Source organism: Bos taurus, chromosome 1 (genome assembly GCF_002263795.3).
Source record: "Bos taurus isolate L1 Dominette 01449 registration number 42190680 breed Hereford chromosome 1, ARS-UCD2.0, whole genome shotgun sequence".
Taxonomy (NCBI): domain Eukaryota; kingdom Metazoa; phylum Chordata; class Mammalia; order Artiodactyla; family Bovidae; genus Bos; species Bos taurus.
In genome coordinates, this window is record NC_037328.1 from 76,847,136 (window position 1) to 76,871,190 (window position 24,055).

At 35.9% G+C, this 24,055-nt stretch overlaps 1 protein-coding gene across 1 annotated transcript; it reads right to left on the reverse strand.

Moving 5' to 3' along the window:
* Positions 1 to 225: 225 nt before the first annotated feature.
* Positions 226 to 22,603, reverse strand: CLDN16 (claudin 16). The gene is given in 5 exon segments (NM_174519.2): positions 226 to 2,201; positions 2,927 to 3,118; positions 5,405 to 5,569; positions 8,900 to 9,002; positions 22,159 to 22,603. Coding segments are annotated over 5 exon segments (765 nt in total). The 5' UTR covers positions 22,330 to 22,603; the 3' UTR covers positions 226 to 2,067.
* Between the last annotated feature and the right edge of the window lie 1,452 nt (positions 22,604 to 24,055).

Genomic DNA, 24,055 nt, shown 5'->3' on the forward strand with positions numbered 1-24,055 from the left:
GAAGGAAATGGCAACCCACTCCAGTGTTCTTGCCTGGAGAATCCCAGGGACGGGGGAGCCTGGTGGGCTGCCATTTACGGGGTGGCTCAGGGTCGGACACGACTGAAGCGACTTAGCAGCAGCAGCAGCAGTAGCAGCTGCTTTATTTGGGGATGCTTCATTGAATTACTATAGATTAGGAATAAAGATTCCCAAGGGAATTTTCAAAACATTACTAATGCTTTTCAGGATATGCAAATGGTTTTATTGAAAAAAAAATTCAAAGCAGTCAACGATTTCAATTATTTCCATAATCTTCTGAAATATTTCCTCATAGAAATGAAAACTTTCAGGAGGGAAAATTTTGTATCTCTAAAATTTAATTAATCATTTAATTAATTTTACCCTGGCTTTTCACAGAAATACTTCAAGATACTTAATAGAATATACAAAATATGACAGACAATAAATCATAAAATAAATGTGGGAATAAAAAATTTAAATGCCAATGTTGAGTAAAAAACACAAAATAAATTTTAAAATGCTTAGAATAAAACCCATATAATTAATAAACATAATAATTAATTTTGCTAAATGTCAATTAAACAGTTAGTAACATCCATGAAGTAAAAGTGAATCAATAAATCACTCTTAATTCTAAGATTAGACTAGTATTCTCCTGAGATATTGGTAAAGAGATGCTTGTGAAGTATGAACATCATTTTCAAGGATATATGAACAAGATGCTATTATCTCATTTTTACATTATTTAGCTTTTAAAATTGGAAACACTTCTTTTGAGGGCTTCAGAAATTCACAACTGTATTTCCATTTTCCAGAGAACTAATTTTCGGTTTGGTTTTATAATCTGTTAAGGTACTGCATGACTATTACTGCTAATCATGTGACTTTCAAGGAAACAGAAAAACTAAGGTAAAATTTTATAGCTTTAAAAAAACTCTTCAGTTTAAAAACTGAAGAATGGTTATATTATGTATGTGAATAAAATCCATTAGCAATCTTTCATTGATTTCTTTAAATGTGTATATAACTCTCTTTTTTCAAAAAGCACATATTTTGTGAGGAAAATTGACTTTTTTTTCAGTAGAGAATTGTGAGCCTTTATTGCTTTCAAGCAAAAAAAAAATTATTACATTTTATCATATGTTGGCTCTTTTGCTGGGTACTGAGAATCCAGGGGTGAGAGGACACCCGAATCAGTGAATTCTAATATGGCTCATTCCTGAAAGGCATTGAGATGCCCAATCAATCAATACTAAGTGAACTCCCTGGTTTAGCTATTAACTGCTGTGGTTTAATGTTTGACAATATACAAGCAAACTTGGAGTAGTGATAAAATAATACACAGATCTCTTATGTTGCTAATGAGGAAGAAAGTCAGCACTGACTCTGATATTAATTTGGTATTAATTCAGCATTTGCTTTTGACATTTAGAGCATAGCGAGGGCACTTTTTATCTTTAACTCCCACCAGTGGCTGGTACATAGAGCTGTTCTTTTCTTTTTCTATTTTAACAGAATCAGAGCAATGGTAAGCTTTGATATACTGGTTTGAATTTGGAAAAATCATCTTCTTCAGAGTTATCAAATAACTCACTCAGTGGAGAATACAAAAAGTGAGCCAAAAGCCAGGGAAAGAGCTAAAAGCTTGTCAGTCCCTTCAAAGATTAGAATCTCTGGCCTCCTTTGAAAGTTTCTGTCCATTCTTAAAAAGAGTCATTTCATTTTAATACCACCATGTCACCATCTCTAGTAGCAATATAGAAATCACAGCAAATGTTTTTGTATCCCAGCAACCTTATCATCAAATACAGGGGAAGTGTGTGTGTGTGTGTGTGTGTGTGTGTGTGAGAGAGAGAGAGAGAGAGAGAGATGGTAAAAGAATGCGGAAGAAAGTAATAATTGAGAAGGAGAAGCAATAGGCGACTAATTTTTTGAGTAAGCTGAGCAATTAATTTAGTCGGACTTGAGGCCTAGATGTCTGTTCCTGGATAGGCCTGCTATTTGGTTAATTTGAACTCACTGATTAGTTGAACAACATATATATACAGACTGATACATGTCACCTCACACCCTGGTGTCGACAGCATACATTTTGGCAGTCTGTGTTCGAGGGATCGCATGTGACCGGGGCATGGAAACAGCTGTTGTTGAATAGGCTTTCCTTGTGGAATAAGGATAGCTCCTCTCAGGTCCAACATCTGTTCGGAAGAGATAAACGTAGCGATATAAAAATAATTATGGCTCAGTAAACTTTCGGGAAAATGTAATATATATTCTTCTCTCAAAGAGGCAAGAAAATAAATATTTTAAGAAGGAATCATCTAAGAACCCTAGAAGAAAATCTAAGAGTTTTAACCTGAAAGTTGTTTTTAGATTTAAAATTCAGCCAAGTAATTTCCTTTTATTTTTTTTTTATGAGAAGAGAAATTTCCTAGTTTTATTTCAGTGACATTTTAGTGACCTAATAGTAACACATTACATTCTTTAACAACAAGGATACATTTGATTTGACTCTGCATCTACTTCTCTGTTTAACTCGAGAGCTAAATTTAGTCAGTTGTGTGAAATGAGATGTATAAGATAATGACACATTGAAATAATCAATATCTATTTGGGTATTGGACACAATTGTATCTGCTCCCCCCCCCCCCGCCCCCCCGCCCCCCCCCCGCCCCCCCACCCCCCCACCCCCCCCCCACCCCCCCACCCCCCCCCCCCCCGCCTTTTTCAACAAATATATCACTAACTGGATAGTAAGGTTCTAGTATTACAAATCAGTTGTCCTTGAACAATAGAAATTTCTAATGGTAATAGATAAGTATCAAGCTATCGATATTACTTTGGGCTGGTGAGATGTGTTTCCATTAGGTTGGGAAAAATAACACTGGAGGCAAGGAAGTGTGCTATTTTCTTTTGTCCTTACCTTTGAACAGGTATAAGCAGCATGTGAGGATAGCACCAGCCAAAAAACAACCCAAAGAACCAGCCATTCCAAGCCAACAGGACCAACCAAATTTATATTGGATGCCAAGAAATATATTGTGCAAAACCAGAGAAGAACGTTCTACATAAACATCAACAGCATACCAAACAGAGCCAATTATTCCTGGGGCACCTGAAAGAAATAGAAATTGCTAAAAATAACTCATGTCTTTTCCAAATATAAATCCAAGAAGGTTAAGTTATTCTATCGTATTGTATTTAAGAGTATTCTATCATGCTGTATTTAAGAGTAGTCTACGACTCCCCTGACCCACCACCCAGACCCATGATTGAAGTTATGTCAACTACAAAATCAGCACCGGTAATTTTAGTGCTTTGGGGTTAAAAACAAATAACTGAAGTAGAAATTGAAAATTTATCTACCACACCCACCATGTAAGAATAGACTAAGAATTTTGTTTATTTCAAATAAAATATAATCCTCACAGATTTGTCTTTCTGAAAATTGACTGGTTTGAAATGATGCAACTAGAGTCCTTTCAAATGTACAAATTACAGGTATAAATTGCATGTCAGGGCTCAGATTGGAAGAAAATATCATGGGCAGTTGTAGAACAAAAACTTATATGAAAATAGTGTTTCTGAAATCTGTAAGCCCCCAAGAAACTCTCACCTTTTTTCCTAGTAAGTCTGTGATTTCCATTTAAGTCACAATTTCATTGCATTCTTTTCACAATTATTTAATGCAACAAGTTTAAGAAGGACCTGATCGTGAACACATAATAACCTTTAGAATACAGGACATAAATAACTACATCTTTTCTGTAATACTGCGACCTATAGGTTTAGCATGAAAATTCTTTTTTTTTTTAAACTTAAAACAGATTTTATATATATATATATATATATATATAGCATACTAATTTCAAATGATAATTCCAAGGCTTTGGTCATCTTGGGTGATTTACTTCAGTCATCTTTTTAGCCATTCCTGCAGGAATTTTCTTCATTGACTTATTTTTCTTTAAATTTAGTTTTGATATTTTATGAAAAATAGAGTAGATTATCTAGTGATGTCTTGAATTCTAGAACAAAATTGCATAGCATTAAATGATGTTTAAATTTGCTAAACAAAGTATATTGTTATATACAAAAGGTTTATGTTTTCACTAAGCTGGATATGGGAATGGATATTTTGAAAAGAAAAAAAAAACAATAAATTATTGTGGCTTTTTAGTGTAATCTAAGGATCCTTAGGGCCTTGTGTGAAAATATCAGGGAGGTCCCATTTTTGACCATGTGATGGGTGAGACTTTCTGCTATGAGCTTACTCTGCCCACTTTGGGATCTTTACAGTAACAATTAAGAATGGATACTATTGCTGGGTCTTTATCCTAATTTGCAGACCAAGAAAAGGAGACAGATTAAGTTAACTGGCATAAAGTCCCACATTACACATATATACATATCTCCAAGTATTTTTAGTTTTAAAATTCTCATCAATTTACCCTTCACATCCCAGTCAGGTTCCCACTTAAATTTGCTTTGGTGACTGTTTGCTGCTACCAAAAAAGAAGACGGTTTTCACTCTGGAGGGTAAACTCATCAGTTTTCAATCTTCGTACATTTTGGTTTTTTCATAGTGCACTTCCTCCCAATTTGCATTATGATCCAAGAAAGACACTGTGTTTTATTTAGGATGACTAAATTGAAATTAATGGCTGACCTCAGGAAAATATCAATTTTGCTGTTTCACTAATAAACCCCATATAAAGTGCGTCTTGATTTATTGTTTTTTAGTCTTGCTTGATTTATGTCTTCAGACATCCACTTATTCTCTGCTTAAGTGAAGATAAGATCATACTTGTTTATTGTTACAGATATGATCATATGAGTTGGCACATGAGAAAAGTCTAATAAATAACTTGATACAACTTGCTGCTAAGTGGCTTCAGTCGTGTCCGACTCTGTGCGACCCCATAGACGGCTACCCACCAGGCTTCCCCGTTCCTGGGATTCTCCAGGCAAGAACACTGGAGTGGGTTGCCATTTCTTTCTCCAACTTATACAACTTCTCCAACTGATACAACTCAGGTCATTGCAAAGAATTGGTGAGGATATGTACAGGCAAGGTGGTGGCAGCTTGGGGCTTACTTTAGGATTTAACTTCAAGAATAATCACTAAAAAAGTTTTTAAAAATTTAAAGCTTTATATACTTTTTAAGTGGTTAAAAATTGTTTGAGGACATCAAAAACCTTGATTGGGGATATTAGCCAAAGATTAATATCTGATTACAAAACTAAGGAAAGCAGAGTTGGTAGATGTGCTCCTTATTCCTTCATTCTAGAAAAGTAAGTCACATATGATCCTAAAATGAACTCTTTCAGAACAACACCCTTCTTCATCCCAAAACCTTAGTTGAGTATCTTTATCCCCATCACTAGTCCAGACCAGTACCTGCTATTAGTAACGTGGTTCCAGCAACAAAGCTGATGCGGACTTTGATGTATGGCTCATCAGGGAGGAATTTCACGCAGTCAAGTCCAAGGAGCAGAGTAATAAATCCAAATCCAGCTAGAATATCTGCAGTAATCATCAGCGCCCGAGTTACCACCAGCTTCACTAGAAGATCAGAGCATGTGGTTTCAGCATAATCAGAGGAAAGAGACATGTTAATACATAGAGGTGCACCAAAGGAAAAAAGGCAACTGCATACATCAACACATGCCCAGTGAATACAATCACACTGTAAATGTGCATGAACTTGAAAATAAATACTTTTATTTAATTTTTTTATAAAATCCAAAGTATTATAAGACTACTGACATTAATTGTTTAAACAAACATTATTTGTTTAAGCACTGCTTATTATGATCCTCTTAGCAAAATGCCTGGCATATGGCAGAGACTAAATAACTATTTCTCTTTTTGCCTCCTGTTTTGGAATGAGTCTTGTTCACAAGTATTAGCTGAAAGCTATGTTGAAAGTAGAGTATGTCTTCTTCCAAAGATACCCAATAAATATTCAGTAAATAATTAATCACTATATTTGTTTGAATTTCTATTGGAAAAATGTAAATAATTGGTTAAAATTTGATATAGACGAGAAGAATAAAATACTTCAAGATGTCTCACGCCAATTCAGGTGGGAGCCATCAGCAGATCTTTAGAAGAAGAAGGAACTTCTGTTACTAAGTAGATTATTTCTGGAAGCCAGAATCGTATTTTCTTTTAATTCCTTTATGTTGTGACCCCTCTTGGCCAACACTGTGCATTAGTCTATCCACCTTGCATTGTCAACTGCACATATTTTAAAGCCATCACCAATGAGAATATTTGGCAGAAAGTCTAGGAAAGAGAAGATCAGGAAAATAGAAGTGGAATAGTAGCAGTCATCTGTAACGGGAACGTCAACTGTGAAAGTTTCCTCAATTGTGAGTCCCAGTGATACTAAATTAAAACTAGGATAATGTTACCACTAATGGAGGATTAATTATCTGAAGTCAGAACTATTGGTACTTTAGCTGGCTAGTGGAAAGGAGTAATAAAATTTATTGCTTTGATGTTATAGTAATTATGTTTTATTTTCATAGTGATTTGGGGTTTCATTTTACTGAAATAATTTTTTCCCCAATGATGAGACCACTTTAGGACCTACTTAGTAATAGACTGCCTGTAAAAATGTGGCCAATCTTCCTCATTTCAAATATAAAATATTTTCATAATCCTTCTAAGAAAGGAAATCAATGCATAAAATCAATCTGTACCTTAATAGGTGAATATTTAAGATATCAAAAAGTGACGATATTTTTAAAAATTTGACTCAAATTTAGGCCAAATCTGAAGTTCATTTTTTTTTCAAAATTGAAGAAAGAGAAAAATATGTAACTTGTTAGGTTGATAGTTTTTATATTTTGACAGATCTCCTTGATCCTCAAATGGGTATACACAAGTAAGCCTCCTGTTCAGCACCCCAAAACAAGTGGTCCCACACTCTGTAGTATTTCCCTTGAAGTTTTGTAAGTCCCCTTTGAAACTTAGGGCAACAGGGCCAGGATTGTCATCTGGATAGAGTGCCCTGGAATCACTGTGGGCCCTGGTCTTCCCCTGTCTGACCTAGACTCCCGTACCAAGTGTGATTCAGATGCTCCGTGGAACTTGAGGACTCACTCTTATGGTGCCATCCAAGGACCAGATAGCTAGTCCACTTTCAAGAAGGCAGCTCTCTAAGTAGGTTGCTAATGCTGGCCAGTCAGGAATCTCCTTTTGGAGATTGTCTTGGATTTGGCTACCAGAATATTAAATACTCTGATTTGAAGGGATGAGATAGACTCAGACTAACAGTATCAACAGAGTCCTAAAAAATGCATCTGAGTCTAAATACCCTAAGTAGACAAGAGCAATGAGAAAGGTGATCTAATTGTGATTGTATAAAACACATCAAAGACTAAAAATAAAATCCTACGCTCTTATAGGTAACATCTTCACAGTTCATTAGTTTCTTAGAACACATTTTTATCTCTTTTGTCTTTAAGCATATGGTAGAATTTTTAAAGAATATTAAGAGATTGTTTAGGATATTGTTTAAAAGTAATAGATAAAAATATATCAAGAGGAAAATGTGAAATAGTATAGGCAAAAGATACAAGACCATTTTAAAGTACAGTGGCTTTCTCTGTGTAGTATGAGATCATTCAAATCCTATGAATGATTTTATTGTCTTCTTGCATAAATGTACATAACAATATTTTGAAAGTTGGAAATATTGTATCTTTCTGTTCTTCTCAGCTCTAAACCTAGCCCTGAATTTCTAGAATAACCTAGTGTTCACACGAACACAAATGTTCATTCCTATTGACCAAATTGTGCTTCGTTCTATGTAAAACTAGGTTAAGTGCAAGGAAAAAGAAAAAACATAAAAGGTTTTTTTTTAGCCAAAAAAATGAAATAAAAGCCTTATGAATTATGTTAAAAAGTATTCCAGGCACTCAAATCCTAAATGGCAGAGAATGCTGTTTTTAGAGCACAACTCCTTTTAAGTGCTTTTCCCTGGACTAAAATAGCCGTCCAGGGGAAAAGTCACATTCTAAGGGTTTACTTTTCATTTATCTTGAGAAAAGAAGTTGCCATGTTGTACCACCACCCATCATTTTATTTGAAAGAGACTAAAACAAATTTGCTTTAATGACTGCACTAGTACTTAGCACAATTTGATGTTCTAACTAAATAAATAGTATGGAGAAGAGTGGAGAGAAATCAGTAATAAGGCTTTTCAATCTGTGAAGTCTCTATTCATAGAAACAAGGGCCTTGTTAACACCTAATTATAATTTAAAGCTAAAGGTAGAGAAGATGAAGGAACTGGCTTTTTATATCTGCTAATAATGTGTCACATATCTGAATTTTTTTCATTCCCTGATCCCACGGTCTGTGTCTCTTTGCTTATCTCTTTGTCTCCTTATCTGTTCTTCTGTCTCTGTCTCTGCCCCTCTGCCTCGACCTTCTCTCTTTCTTAGCAAATCATTCACTGAAATATTGTAAACTTTCTATCTGACCTAAGTCATTGCTAAAAGACTTCTCTGAAGTCTTTTCATCCAACCTATCAATTCTAATCATAAAAATCACTGCCCTTAAAGAATTAATTTCATTTTTTTAAGTATGAGCCTACTGTGTATAAGGCACTACAACAGACTGTTTGTGGGAGAGCAGAGCTGAATAAGGTAACAATTTTACCCTAAGGGAATTTATAAATATATGGGAAAAGACTAAATATGCTAAAAATGCTTCAATTCACATTTCAGAAATAATAAACTAAAATTTTAATCAAAACATTTAGAACTGAACAGAACCTTACTATAGTATAGTAGAAGACAAAAACACATCATGGAAACCTGAGTTCAATTTCCTTTGGTCTTCCTGCCCTGACAAGGAGGGATGTGTAAGGCATACGTACAGGAGTGCTCAGCAAGTATAGAATCATACTCATCACAGGTGCGAATTCCATCAAAAGCATTTGTGACACACTCCCACCAGAGGCCTCGGCATTTTGTGCTCACCTAGATGTCAGAGAAGACAACATGTGAAACAGCCAGGCAGACACACTTCAGTTTACCTTGATCAAAGGAAGAACTTAGCTGTTATGAGACCAGTGCTTACAAGGGTGATCTGCATTTCATTGACAACAAAACCATATATTCTAGAGTATTTTCTCTTAAGCACTAACAATAAAGACTTTTCTCAACAGAAAGTAAGCTTATTTCCTGATTTGGGAGTGGAGGGGGAATCAGTCATGCTGAAGATGGATAAAATCAGAATTAAACACATTCAGATGCCTATGGTTGGTTCCATCATCAAGTCATTTCATTTTGCTATGCTGACATTTACTTATCAAAAAAAAAAATCAATATAACAATAGATGATCACTGTTGGCATCTTGATTCTATTAGGAAAGTACATTAATTTTTCTTCATCATGAAGATGAATCCCTTGAAGAAACATGTTATTATACATGAAATTCATAAATTTAAAATAATGGTCAAAGAAAGTTTTACATGAAGACAACAATAAATGAAATATAAAGACCACACGACTTCACCCTTGCTCCACTGACAGACTACAAACGCTTAAGCTATGATGTGGATATAAACAAACTGAACATTAATTTCATAAACCTGACAGTTGTAAACCACTACTACTTAGAAATGTTGTACAGATGATTCTAAAGATCCACTTTAAAGCTAAAAGGTAGCAGTGTACTGAAACTTCTCATACTTTATAAGCTGTAAGTCAAAATAGATTTCCTAGAATTATAAACATGCCAACAGGAAATGTTTTCAAGTAATCTTGACAGAACTGTTGCATATGGAACAGAGCTAATATGATTGCTTATTCTGATTTAATTACAGATTCACATTATTTTGGCAATCTGGGAATAGTTTAGTAAGATTTAAACACAAATTATCTTGGAAAATGAAAGCATAAAGTTTTTCTTAAAGAAAGAATAAATAACAGAGCAGAGTGGGAACAGAAATGAAAGGCAGGGAGATTATAACTGATGTGGAGAAGAAAGGAATATAGCACATTTTTATTTGCAAAAGAAAATTATATCAGAGGATAACTGTACTATGAAACTCCCTGCCCCATGTTCTGCTTTGAAGTTGTTTTGTGCAGCAAATAAGACTTTACTGCCAGCTGAAAGAGAAGTCCCTCAGTCGTGTCCGACTCTTTGCAATCCCATGGACTGTAACCTCTAGGCTCCTCCATCTATGCGATTCTTCAGGCAAGAATACTGGAGTGGGTTGCCATTTCCTTCTCCAGGGCGTCTTCCCGACCCAGGGATCAAACCTGGGTCTTCTGCGTTGCAGGTGGACTCTTTACTGTTTGAGCCACCAGGGAAGCCCAAAGTTGTATACACATAAAATTTAAACTATAACTGATAAAACAGACTTTAAATTGACACCCATTACTTGTGTTGTTTCTTTGAGCAAGATCTTACCTTTTTGAGCCTCAAACTCCTTGTCTTTATATAGGAACTAATGCTAGAGTGACTATAAGAATTAAAAATTACAAAACATACATAATACAAGTGATTTGCTCAATAAATGATAAAATTTGTAAAGTACTTAAACATAATAACCTGAGTAGTGACTAAGTTCAGCATTACTAATGAACCATATGAAAGTTGAGAAAAGTAGATGTAATTGGTTGAATGGCAGCCCCTGCCCCCAAAATGTGACCATGTTCTAATCCCCAAACCTGTGAATGGGACCTTATTTGGAAAAAGGAACTTTGTATATGTAGTTAAATTAAGAGTTTTGAGATAAGGAAATCATCTTCAATTACCAGGGTGGCCTTAAATCTAGTGACAAGTGTCCTTATAAGAGACACACATATGTACATGCTGCTATGTTCAAAATGAGTAACCAACAAGGACCTATTTTATAGCATATGGAACTCTACTCAATGTTATGTGCCAGCCTGGGTGGGAGGAGGGTTTGGAGGAAAAAGGATACATGTATATGTGTGGCTAAGTACCTTCCCTCTTCACCTCAAACTATCAAATATTGTTAATTGGCTATATTCCAATACAAAATAAAAAGTTTAAATTATTTAAAAAAAGAGAAACGCAGAGGAGAGACAGAAAGAAGAGAAGGAGGTCATGTGACCACTGAGGCGGACTTCAGAGTGACACAGCCTCACGTCACTGAAGCTGAAAGGTCATCAGAAGCTGAAAGAGGCGAGGAATGCATTCACTCTCTTCTAAGAACCTTCAGAGGCAGTGCAACCCTCCCAACACTTTGACTTCAAACTTCTGGCCTCCGGAACTGCAAGAGTATATTTCTCTTGTGTTAAGTCAACAAATTGTGGTAATGTGCTATGGCGGTCTGGGGAAATGGATATAGTAGAGATGATTTGTACTAAACTATTATAATACAACAGAAAAAAAAAAAAGCCTTCTCATAGCCTTTTACTCGTTGGAGTCTCAATGAACAGAAACACACTGGATCTAGTTCATTCCAACTTGAAGTAGGTTATGTGGACCTGAAGTCACTATTCTAATAATCAGAGATTGACTAATAATCTCCAATTTCCTGCTAACTCAGCTACTAAAATGAATTAATGAAATCTAATTCAGTCATTCTATGTGAGGTTATTTAGAAAATGAGATGAGATATACATTTCAGGATACTTATTTTAAGCTAAAAAGTATTTTTTTCTTGCCAAAATAATCCAGTAGTGGTGTCATTTTTCAAGGCTATTGATCATTTACCTGCAATAACCGTATTTAGAAAAGCAATGAGCTCATTAGGGGAAACAAGGAATCCAATTTCATTAGGTATTAATGCTCTAGGGCACAATATTAGATTGGTATTCACACTCAGTCAAGGTACGTGAGAATAGTGGCTGTAATTAACTAAACTTCTGTGTTAATATAGCACTTACTGGAGACACCCTTAAAGGTGACTTTGTGCACAAAAAACAAGGTTAAAAGATTGTAGGTTATTTATCACATTTAGGAAAGCCCTCCTTGCCTAAAATTTAGAGTCTTCACTTATCCTTCTGTTGTATAATGGCTTATTAAGAACTCTCTAAACGGCACAAAGGTAAGTGAAAATGTTAGTCGCTCAGTTGTGTCTGACTCTTTGCGACCCCATGGCTCCTCTATCCATAGAATTCTCCAAGCAAGACTATTGGAGTGGGTTGCTGTTCCATTCTTCAGGGGCTCTTACCAACCCAGGGATTGACCCTGGGTCTCCTGCATTGCAGGCAGATTCTTTACCCTCTGAGGGAAGCAAGCAACTCTATAATCCTTAAAGTTTTAAGAAAAGGTTCTTGCAAAGCAGACTGATGCTTAAAATATTATGGTTAATATTTCTTAAAGGGCAAAACTGTGGTGTTGGAGAAGACTCTTGAGAGTCCCTTGGACTGCAAGGAGATCCAACCAGTCCATTCTAAAGGAGATCAGCCCTGGATGTTCTTTGGAAGCAATGATGCTAAAGCTGAAACTCCAGTACTTTGGCCACCTCATGCGAAGAGTTGACTCATTGGAAAAGACTCTGACGCTGGGAGGGATTGGGGGCAGGAAGAGAAGGGGACGACAGAGGATGAGATGGCTGGATGGCATCACTGACTCGATGGACATGAGTTTGAGTGAACTCCGGGAGTTGGTGATGGACAGGGAGGCCTGGCATGCTGCAATTCATGGGGTCGCAAAGAGTCAGACACAACTGAGCAACTGAAATGAACTGAACTGAACTGAACTGAAAGGACAAAAACAACATTAACTATAATTTTATCTCACAGTGTTATCCAAAATGGACAATTCCAAATTTAAGCTTTGTCCTCTTAACATGTGATCCATATATTAATAGATAACATATAAAATAAAACTTCAATAATTTTTATTTTTTATTTATTTCAATTTTTTTTAATTATAAAAGTATGATAACACATTTACAGAAGGCTTGGAAAATACAGAACAAGGTTACATGTAGTTCCACTATATACTACCATTATCTTTTAAGTAGATAAATTAAGATTTTTAGTTGGAGTTTCAATATCAAATTCAAAAATTAACAGAATGAATGTACAGAGAGGTAGAAGGATACAGTAGACCTGAAAAGCACTGTAAACCAATTCAACATAATTAAGATTTATACAATTTTCACACAACAGTAGGATACAAACTCTATTCAAGTTCCCATAGACTGCAAGCTAGGAGACACTGGAACGTATCTGAGGATGTAAAACAAGGTGCAAAAATTTCATGGTCTAAAGGTATTGAAATCATAACAGAGCCTGTTCTCTTATTACTGTGGAATTATGATAGAAATCAATGTCAAAGATATTTGAAAATAACCCATATATTTTCAAGTGCAATGTGACATTTACCAAGAGAGATCTTTGACTTAGCCATTGAAAGCTTCCATAAAGTTAGGCTGATAAACAACATAGAGGGCGATTGCAAAAAGAAAGCATTTACTTTTCTGTAAATAATGTTTTCCCTGTTTTGTTTTTCACTTTTTAATTTTATCTTTAAAGGGTTTTTATTTTTATTATTTATTTATTTGGCTGTGACACATCTTCGATCCTTGTTATGGCATGTGGGGTCTAGGTCCTTGGTCAAGGATCGAATCCATGATCTCTGTTTTAGAAGCGCAGAGCCTTATCCATGGAACCACTAGGGAAGTCCTGATTATGATGAATTTTTATATCATTTCAATGAATATTTATTGATCCTGAAGTGAGGAGAAGTCAGTTTACCCAAGGTGTGACAGTAAAAGTACAAGACACAAATATGAAGCCAGCATAAATTTCTTAATATTTATTATTTGCCAACAGTAAAACATAAAGATTTTATAAGAGTACAGACTTCTGGCCAATGTGGCCACCTGGAATTCCTAGTTCCATGTAGCAACAATTAGCAAGAACTGAGTGGGTCTTCAAATTTCTGCCTATCATTGAAACCTTGCCTCAAAAGTCTGTCTTCTTCCATGAGATTCTCCCAGTCTCTCCAGCTAGAGATCCTACAGCAACCTGTCCATATTTCTATAGCATTTATAATGTTGCATTATCTTTTCATACACATTTATGTGCATCAGTCTCCCAAGTCTGTCTTTCAGACTATGTTCATTCATTCAGTGTCTGTCCCATGTCAGTCAACCAGCTAATGCTGAGGATACAGCAATGACCAAGATAGGAATGGCACCTTGTTTCAAGGAGCTTACAACCCCTGCTTCTCAGTGTATAATAGATGCTCAATAGACGTTTACTGAGAGAAAATATTTGTCGGTTTTTTTCTAATCCATACACATTAACTCTCATTTCAAATTTGCCATGGAAAATGGTTACTGATACACTAGATGTACAATTGATCTTTATATGTCCTTTCAGCTTGACTGGATAGAGTAGAATAGTCAAATCCAGGAGTCTAAGAACTATTACTGAGACTAGGAATTTATGCTGATTGGATGTCAGCCTAGACCCTATCTACTCAATTGACTCTGGAAAGTATTTACCATGGTGGCACTTTCATGCACTGGAGAAGGAAGTGGCAACCCACTCCAGTGTTCTTGCCTGGAGAATCCCAGGGACCGGGGAGCCTGGTGGGCTGCCGTCTATGGGGTCACACAGAGTCGGACACGACTGAATCGACTTAGCAGCAGCAGCAGCAAGGATGAACAGGATACCACATAGACAAGGCTTAAGGAAACCAGACTGATAATCTCTCTTCCAGTTGAGTATGAAAGTGAAAGTGAAGTCGCTCAGTCGTGTCCGACTCTTTGCGACCACCAGGGTCCTCTGTCCATGGGATTTTCCAGGCAATAGTACTGGAGTGGATTGCCACTTCCTTTTCCAGGGGATCTTCCCGACCCAGGGATGGAACCCGGGTCTCCTGCATTGTAGACAGACGCTTTACCATCTGAGCCACCAAGGAAGTTGAGTATATAATGGCAAAAATTAATTCCTTAATCCTGGGATTTCTTATTCTAAACTCTTTAGCAGTTTCCCATTAAGGCGTCTCTATCCTGCTGCTGCTGCTGCTAAGTCGCTTCAGTCGTGTCTGACTCTGTGCGACCCCATAGACGGCAGCCCATCAGTCTCTATCTAGTCTTTGCCATTTTCTCTTTTCTCATCACTCTGTGTTACAAGCAACAACACACAATTTTGCCTACATTGTCTTTTTACTACAATTTTGCATGTGTCTTGCCTCTATATATTTTATACATCTTTTGAGAAGAGAGAAACTTAAAATACTGTAATTCACATTTTTCATATGTAGTAACTATACATAGCAAGTTAGTAAATACTTATTCTTGGCTGACCACTATCAAACAAGATTTTTCTTTTTCACTATGCATTATGTTATAATTGCATATGCATTGGGATTTATGTGTAAATATAAAATATAGGAAGAATAATGCACTAGCCAAAAGAAAACTGGGATAAGTCATGAAGATATATTTTTCTAAAAACCACCATAAAATAGAAACGTATAGTTTCACACCACTTTGCCAACCTCACACTAGTGTACTGCAACATTGAAGATGCAACTTACTGGCTTCCAGCACTAACTTGAATATATTTATTAAAATGCAAAAGTTTTAATAATACTAGAGTAAACAATGTTTTCTAAAACATGAAACATTTTCACTTTGAACAAAAATGGCTTTTGAATTTTTTTATACTAGAGTTCTGAACTTTTAATTTTTATATTTTATTTTCTTTTTCTTACTATTCTAGGGCCTAAAAGAACATAAGACAGGTATTTATAAGGATGAGGAAGCAAGATTAAAATAAACTTAATAAATGTCATCTTTCCCTTCTAGTCCATTTACATATCATGAATTTATTTGCTAAAATACGTTTGGTTAACTCTGCTTACTTAGCTGTGAAGCACTGGCTAAAGGTTTAAATGGCAAGAATGGGACAATGCAAACTTACTAGGTAAACTATAATGTCTGTGGTCTTCATGATAATATCATCTAATTTACATATATGGACTATATAAGTATTTTCATTGTAATATTTATTATTTAATTTAACCCATATATTTAATCATTTTAGAATGTTTTCCTTTTGATAGTATGGTATCCTAATTTTGCAATGTTTACTATCCAGTGACAGAGATCACAATTTATGTTGAGTGAATTATTATAAAGTATTAATTTCCTTTTATATCTCTCCTTTTCTTCATTTCTTTCCCCCTTTGAAGCACCAGGAAGAAAAGTTATATTTTCTAGATGAGAATACTCTCTTCACTAATTTTATTATGCATCTCAGGGGACTGGATCTTTATTGTTATCTGATTAAAAAGAGGAACCAGATCCACATATTGGAAAAATTTAAATTGCAACAAGATGAAAAGTCTTGCCTAAGAAAAAATAATGATCTTTCTACAGAAATACTTCTTGTTCAATGTGAGATTTCCAAATAGTACTTCATATTTTATTTCATTTATTTATTCATTCTTTTAGTAAGTTTGTCAAGTATCATAATAGGTACCCATTCGGTTTATATTAACAAATACCTCTTAAGTCCCATTATTTAGAAGGAGGTGCTAAGAATTGTAGGAGACAATGAGGCGAATTAAAGAGTATCTGTAGCCTCGAATGTCTGCTGAAGGAATTGGAAATCAGTTAGAAAGTACAACTAGTATAGAAATAATCAGAGTATATGCTAGCTATGATAATTTAAATATTTACTTTATATCTGAAAGAATTGTAGCATCATTAATGCTTGTCTCATGTCTGAAAATTGTCTTATGTCTGAAAGACTTGTAGCATCATTAATGCAAATGGAAATCCCAGGGGAAAATCTGATTATGAAGTTAAAATGAATCCAAACTGGATTACCTTTCATTTGTGTTAATAAAATTTTAATCATAGCATTGCTTGGTATATGGCAAATTTTCTCAGTAAATAACTAACAAAAGTTGAACTGAAAAGTGAAAAAAAAAACTTGTGAAAAAAAATTTTTTTTGATAATTGAGAGACCAGTAACTTTGTAGAGAAGCTACTTTTCAATTTCACTATGGATAACGAAGAATTACACATAATATAATAACATATTAATAATGTTATTAATTCACAATTTTTAAATGCATTTAATATAATACTTATGCTATTTTGTCTTTATTCTCTGCCTTATTCTCCTAGTTACACAAAAAGGGAACAATCACAGGAACTAAAATGGAAAAACCAACAGCTCAGAGAAATGAACACAATTTGTCCAAGAGAATCAATAGAGAAAATAGGAACAGAACTTAAATCTCATATTTTTCCCTTCAGTGAACATTCTACAAAATGTCATCTCCTCCTCCAGAACAAAAACAAAGCAATAAACTGCAAATAGATGATAATATATATAACAGTTATTGACTGATTTATATTTGCCTGGTACTGTGGTAAATACTTTAGATACATAGGCTCATTTAACCCTCACGAGACAATTACAATGTGCATATCATTATTCTTCCTTTATAGGAGAGGAAATGTGGTTTTACAAAACCTTAAACGTTTGTCTAAATTCACACAGTTATTGCCTGGCAGGTTGAGATTTCATCTTAGGTCCTTCTAACATCAGGTTCAACCTGTAAACACCCACACTACAAAGGATTACCTCTCTGGCCCTCACAGGGTGCTGTGCAGCAACCTAAATGAAAAAGAAATGGCATGGTGTAGGAACATTTCTGCTTGATAACTTTTGCATAAAGATTAATTTTCCTCCGTTTAAGCTCTAGGTGAATGATTCCATCCTTCCTTCCATTGCCCCAAAACAGGAAAGCGGATTTCAAATTTTACTTCTCCTTGTGCATCAGTCTCACAGTCAATTATCAATCCCACCAATTCAAGTTCGTTAGCTTCCCATATCTTCACAACTTTTAATGCTTGGTGCCACACTAGTTTAGATTATCAATGTTTTCCTCCTGTTCTATGGCAAAAGCCTCCTAATTGGTCTCTGTGTAATTCATTTTACCCTTTCTAATGCCCACATTAGCCAGAATGATGGATTTTTCTAAAACACATACATATGTTTGCTTAGAGTGAACCACTTTTGTCTATGATATAAGATCTATGGTAGTGGTTTAGATCAGTCATGTTTGACTCTTGCAACCCCGTGGACTGTAGCCTGCCAGCCTCCTCTTTCCATGGGATTTCCCAAGCAAGAATACTGGAAAGGGTTGCCATTTCCTTCTCTAGGGGATCTTCCCAACCCAGAAATCAAACCTGGGTTTCCTGCATTGCAGGTGGATTCTTTACCAACTGAGATAAAGGAAAGCCTCATATAAGAATTATATTTTACTTGAACACAAATCCCTTGATGATCCAGCACCTATCGTCTTTCCTTACATTGGACACTCTTTCCATGCTGAAATATGTCTGAAGCCATTAACATATAGCATTCTCATACCTAGATTTCTGCCTATATCATATCCTGTGCTTGCAATACTCTCTTATTTTTCTAGCCCTTTCACCTGTTCCTCCAGTCTGTATTGGATACTTTTGGGTAGCCTTCACTTATTATTCATGATTGAGTGAGCTGGCCACTCAGAGGTACCTGTAATCACAGCACTCACTGGCCATAGCATACTGTGTCTATCAGCTCACCTTTCTGTCTCTCCCAATATGCTGGGAGAAACATAAGGAAGATCCAAGACTCATCCTCTTTCATAATCAGTACCCACTACAGTATCAGGAAGACAATAGGTATCAAAGAGCATTTGTGGAATGATAGATGATAGAAAAGAAAAACGAGAAGCACAAATAGAGGGATAAAGAGACAAAGGAGAAGAGTAGGGGAGAAAAAAAAGAAGAAAAGGGAAGTAGAGCATAAAAGATTTTTTAAAAGAGGGGAAAAAAGAAGGGGAGAATGAAATGAGAGGCAGAAGATAGAGAAAGAAAGGAGGGAGGGAGGAAGAATAGAAAGGAAAAAACAAGGATGGAAGGAGAGTGGGAAACAAGAAGAGAGAATATATGAAACTACAGAAAAATGAAGACTATTAACATTAGATTTCCTAGTGGAAAATTCTGGGGAGGCTCTAGATGCCATTGGTCCTCCTGTGTAGGCTGGCCATCTCTCTGGAAGACATAGTCATGTCTCTAGACAGAGTCATAACCAAGGAGTTCTGATGTTGAAGAATATAAGACTGAAAAGGACCTTAAAACAACTGAATTTGACTTCATGTTTATAATTGAGGAAACTGGGCCAAAAACACGAGCTGTGACATCCTCAGTAGAAGACAGTTAAGATGCAAACACAGGCTACAATAATCTTAAAACCCAAGTTCTTGTCACACAGCAGTGTTTCCAGGACACATGTGACCCAAGAATGAAGGAGGAGCAGCATTATGGCTCAGGACCCCTGCTGCCTGACTTGGGGCTGTGCACGACACAGTCCCATGCGTTTTTTCCCTAATGTTTTTATTTATTTATTTTTTATATTGGAATACTGTTGATTAACAGTGTTATGCTGGTTTCAGGAATATAGCACAGTGATTCTGATCATCAGTATGTATCAGTATGTATAACTGATGTATCAGTTATACATACACATGCATCTATTCTTTTTCTTAACTCAAAGAACTTTTCTCTTCAGGGCAGGTGTAAATAAGACAAAAATACTATTTTGTTGTATTTTGAGTATTCTCTAGTAAGGCAAAGGGGTATTTGAGCTTTATCTGCTCCCTGTTACTCACATTTGTTCTGTATTTTTGCTATTTGTCCTCTCTCGGAAGACCTCTGCTGCCATTTCTACTTTTTGAAATCCTTTGCATCTTTTTGAGGCTTTGTTCAATGGCTTTTACTCCCTGAGGCTTGCTTCAATGTCCCTGACAGGAAATAGTCGCCTATCTTCTTTGTTCCCTTGGTACTTCATTTCTTTCTCAATACGAATTGGCCTCTGCCCTTTATTATAGTTTCATGGTATCTCTGTTCCTGTTTAAGTGTATACTCATGAAAAGCAGGACCTGCTCTTGTTTTATCTTTGCCTCCCCTAGTAGGATTAGCAGAGCACCTTTTACATGACATATATTTCATGTTTGTTATGTTATCCTGAACTATAGAATCCATTTTTCGACTTTGATGTCTTCATCACAATAAAAGATTAACAAAGTTAAAAATTCATTATATCCATTTTTGTTCAAATTTTATATGGCTATGCTTTTTCTTTTTTAAAGCACTTTTATTGTGTCAACTTTTTTTTTCCCAATAGTTGTTTAAAGTGAGTTGTTAATATGGACCAATTATATATGTATATATATCCATGAGAAGGAAGCAAAGAGGGAGAACAGTATAATTGTGTCAGTGAGTATCATATCTTGACGTTTATGGATAATATTATGACTTTACACGTTGCAAAATGAAGTAGCAATTATTATGAGAGATCCACAAAATATTGACAAATAAAGAGACTGCTGGAGAGAATTTTAAAGGTTCTTATAATGGGAAGTCTTCTTGGGGAGTGTTTATTATGATACATTTCAGGTACAGGATATATGAAAAAAGCTAGGAACTACTAACTATAGTCCAAAGTTCGCAAGGATTTACTGGAGGTGAGAAAACTGGACTTCTCATTCCATTCATTTTCACTAGAAGTGTTCTTGCACAGAACAGATGGCAAATTGTTTGTATGTACTGAGATGAAATCAAGGAGACACTTTAAGTGCTAGTACTTCCAATCTATCTCAGCAAGGTCTGACTCTTTTAAAATTTTTATTTCTTATCAAGTGAAGTTATCAGTTCCATCAGCTTAAGGGGAAATATTTTCAAATTGATTTAGAAAATATTTTAAGAATGTTTTTAGATGTGATTTTGCATATTTTTAAAAAAGTAATTTTAAGTGTGCTCAAGTCCAGCATATTTTTGTATTCATCACCTAGTACTGACAGTCCATATTCTAGCAAGCTAATGGTAGCAGAATGTTTCTATCTGCACTTTCTGAGTACTGTTAAAAGGACAGTTTTTTATTTCATTCATCAGTTATGTGCATGGTCAGATAATGCACCCTGGACTAACATATAACAGACATCCTTTATAATATTTCAATTCTATTACAATTTTCAGAAATATAATTTTCAAGTTCTAGCTAAAGAAATACTTAAAACTCTATTGGCTTTGAAGTGCCATGTAGGAGTCAGAGGCAATTTAAAAGAAAGAAAAAAATAAAACAGAAACATAATAATATACAGAAAAACAGAAAGATTATTACTTTCCATCTGAAACTCCAACTTGAGTGTTTAACAAATAAAATTAGTAAAAAAATATAAAAACTTGCCCTCGGGTATCTTTCTTAAACTTCATAAAGTTATAGCATTTGTTAGAGTAAATTGTTCTCTTCAGGATGTACACAGGAGAACATAGTGGGTTGCTATATATTCTTTATTTGAGTTCCTGATATAGCTTCTTTTTCTTACCTACACTTTTTGAGGCCTTGCTAATGAATAGTTGCTGATTCTGAAGAATTGATTTTTACCTCTTTCAGATTCTTATAGCCACTGAAAAAAAATTTAAATTTCAAAATTACCTCATTCAGAACTTCTCTAGTGACAACAATAAAATTTTTAGATATGAACCTCTCACTCATCTCTTGGATGAACATTAGGTTCCCAAGAGCAACTCATTTTTAAAAGAGGGTTTCTTGACTCCATATCTGTCCCCTGCACTTTGGGACACACTGGAAAGATTTGGTTTCACACGGAATTTTTTATCCTATTTGGAAACTCCTTAAAAGGAGATTTTTCCATTACACAGTAATCGGGTATGACTTGAGTTTAATCATTTGATCAACTTTTAGATGTTTGTTTCTTAAGAAAGTCTATCACATTATCCTTAATGCTATATTCAAGATTAGCAAATTTCTGTTTGAGAGGAAGGATGTTACTGGAATGTTATTCAATTGGGTATACACAGCAGTGGAAGAGGTGTTTCTGGAAAGCATATACAATTATGCTTGTATGAGTTTACCTTTATGAAGAAAGGGAGGTTATCCAGTTACCTCATCTGTAAAATGGGATAACAATACCTACCCCATAGATGAGCTGTGTGTATTAAATAAGTTAATAATGTAAAGACTCAGTAAGTAGCAAGTAAGGAATAAATCTATCCACTTTGGCTAGTACTACAATCACTGGTCCTAGAATGCAATGCAACAGGGGGCTTAGGGAAAAGTCGGATGGACTTGGGTCAGTAAAAGAACCTACTGACTTCTTACCTCCAGGGAGTCATCTGCATTCACCATCCAACAGTCTGTCCAGGTGGCCACAACCAAGAACCCAGCGGAGAAAAAAGCAAAGAAGCAGGCAACATACTGAAGAAGATCCCTCATCTTAGCGAGCAGACTGTCTGGAAAGGACACATGGGAAGCTGCCAGCCCTGGGCCCATGCAGGTGGCTGGAATGCTGCCAGTCTTCTGTGCTTCTGGTTCCTGGGGATGTTGAAAATACTGCTCTTTTCCTTTTCCTTGCTCCCCGCTGCAGGTGTCTTAACAAACAGGCTGTAACCCACAGAGGGGTCTTGGAGGTCATTATCTGCAGCAACCAGCCTCCAATCAGAAGCTGTGAAAGGACTGAGGTCAGTGAAAGGACTGAGAGTGTTTGGGGTGGGGGAGAAAAAGAGCCCTGTTCATGGTTTCTGCCCAGACCGTGGGCTAATGGGAGATGATGGTCACAAGAAGCACGTGCCAGTGCCAAGATGGAGAGAAGGAAGAAGGGTTACACCCCATGCTGACGCCTGTAAACTGATCTTTCTCAGGCCCTCCAGGGAAAGTGAGCTATTCTCCTCCTCCCCTCAGTCAGGGGGCTACACGGTTGACCAAGCGCTATTTTATTATTAGGCCTATTTTAATATTCGCTAACTACCTAAGACAGGCTACTGGTGAAACTATGCCAACAAGGGCTTGCTCAAGGGAGTTTGCATTCCAAAGTGCTGGGCAGAACAGCCCATAAAGGGTTCCCAAGCACCTGGGCCCCAGGTAGAGCCATGGCTCCTAACCTTTTGACATCATTCAGTGGGAAAGAGTACGCATTTTAATCCAGACAGCTCAGGGTATAAATCCTTGTTCTGAAGTTTATAGGCTGAAGGCGCTTGGGCTCCAGTTTCTGTAAAATGAGGATATCAACACAAGCAGACATCATGACGTGCTTGGGAAAATAAAACAATATTGTGTCTGTAAATCATTTAGAATAGTGTCAGGCAATAGCTACAAATAGCTAAATGGTAAATATTAACATGACCAAGAATTCCCTATATGATTACTTTTTCCCCATGAACCAATGTTTGAAAAGATGCCTGAAAAAGAAACTGCATGTGCTAGAATAAAAGAATTTTTTTTAAGTGTGCAATATAGCATGGGCAACTTGAATTTCACCTGCACCCAAATGGGTAGCCTTATTGAGTATAAATGCTCGAAGAAGCAAAGTGCATGAGTTCAGTATGTCTGACTCTTTGTGATGTCATGGACTGTAACCTGCCAGGTTCGTCTATCCATGGGAATTTTCCAGGCAAGAATACAGGAGTGGGTACCCAGTCCCTTCTCCAGTGGATCTTCCAGACACCCAGGGATTGAAACTGGGTCTCCCACAGAATTGTAGGCAGATTCTTTACCATCTGAGTCCTAGAAAAGCTGATAAATATGCCATAACCAGTGGTATTTTAAAAATACTTAAAAGAACATTCAATCATCATCAGACAGATCTTTCTACACTAAAATACAGATTTGTAAATGAAAATTTAAAACAATTTATGTGGTTCTTAATGCAAGGGAAGGAAGGAGAAAGACAGGGAGAGAGAGACTGAGAGAGAAAAAGAGGAACAAGAGAAAAGGATTAGAAACAGGTCATTACTCTAGGAAGAATCAGCTACCAAGATAGTTATTTTAGTTACAGCTGAGGAAGGGATTACTTTTTTCCACTTAATGATTCAGTTATAATATTTAGGGTAAAAGGCTAAAATCAGTATTTTTTTATTTTTTTTAAATTTTATTTTATTTTTAAACTTTGCAATATTGTATTGGTTTTGCCAAACATCAAAATGAATCTGCCACAGGTATACATGTGTTCCTAAAATATCTTTAAAGTATACATTAAAATAATATACGTTTGTGACTAAAG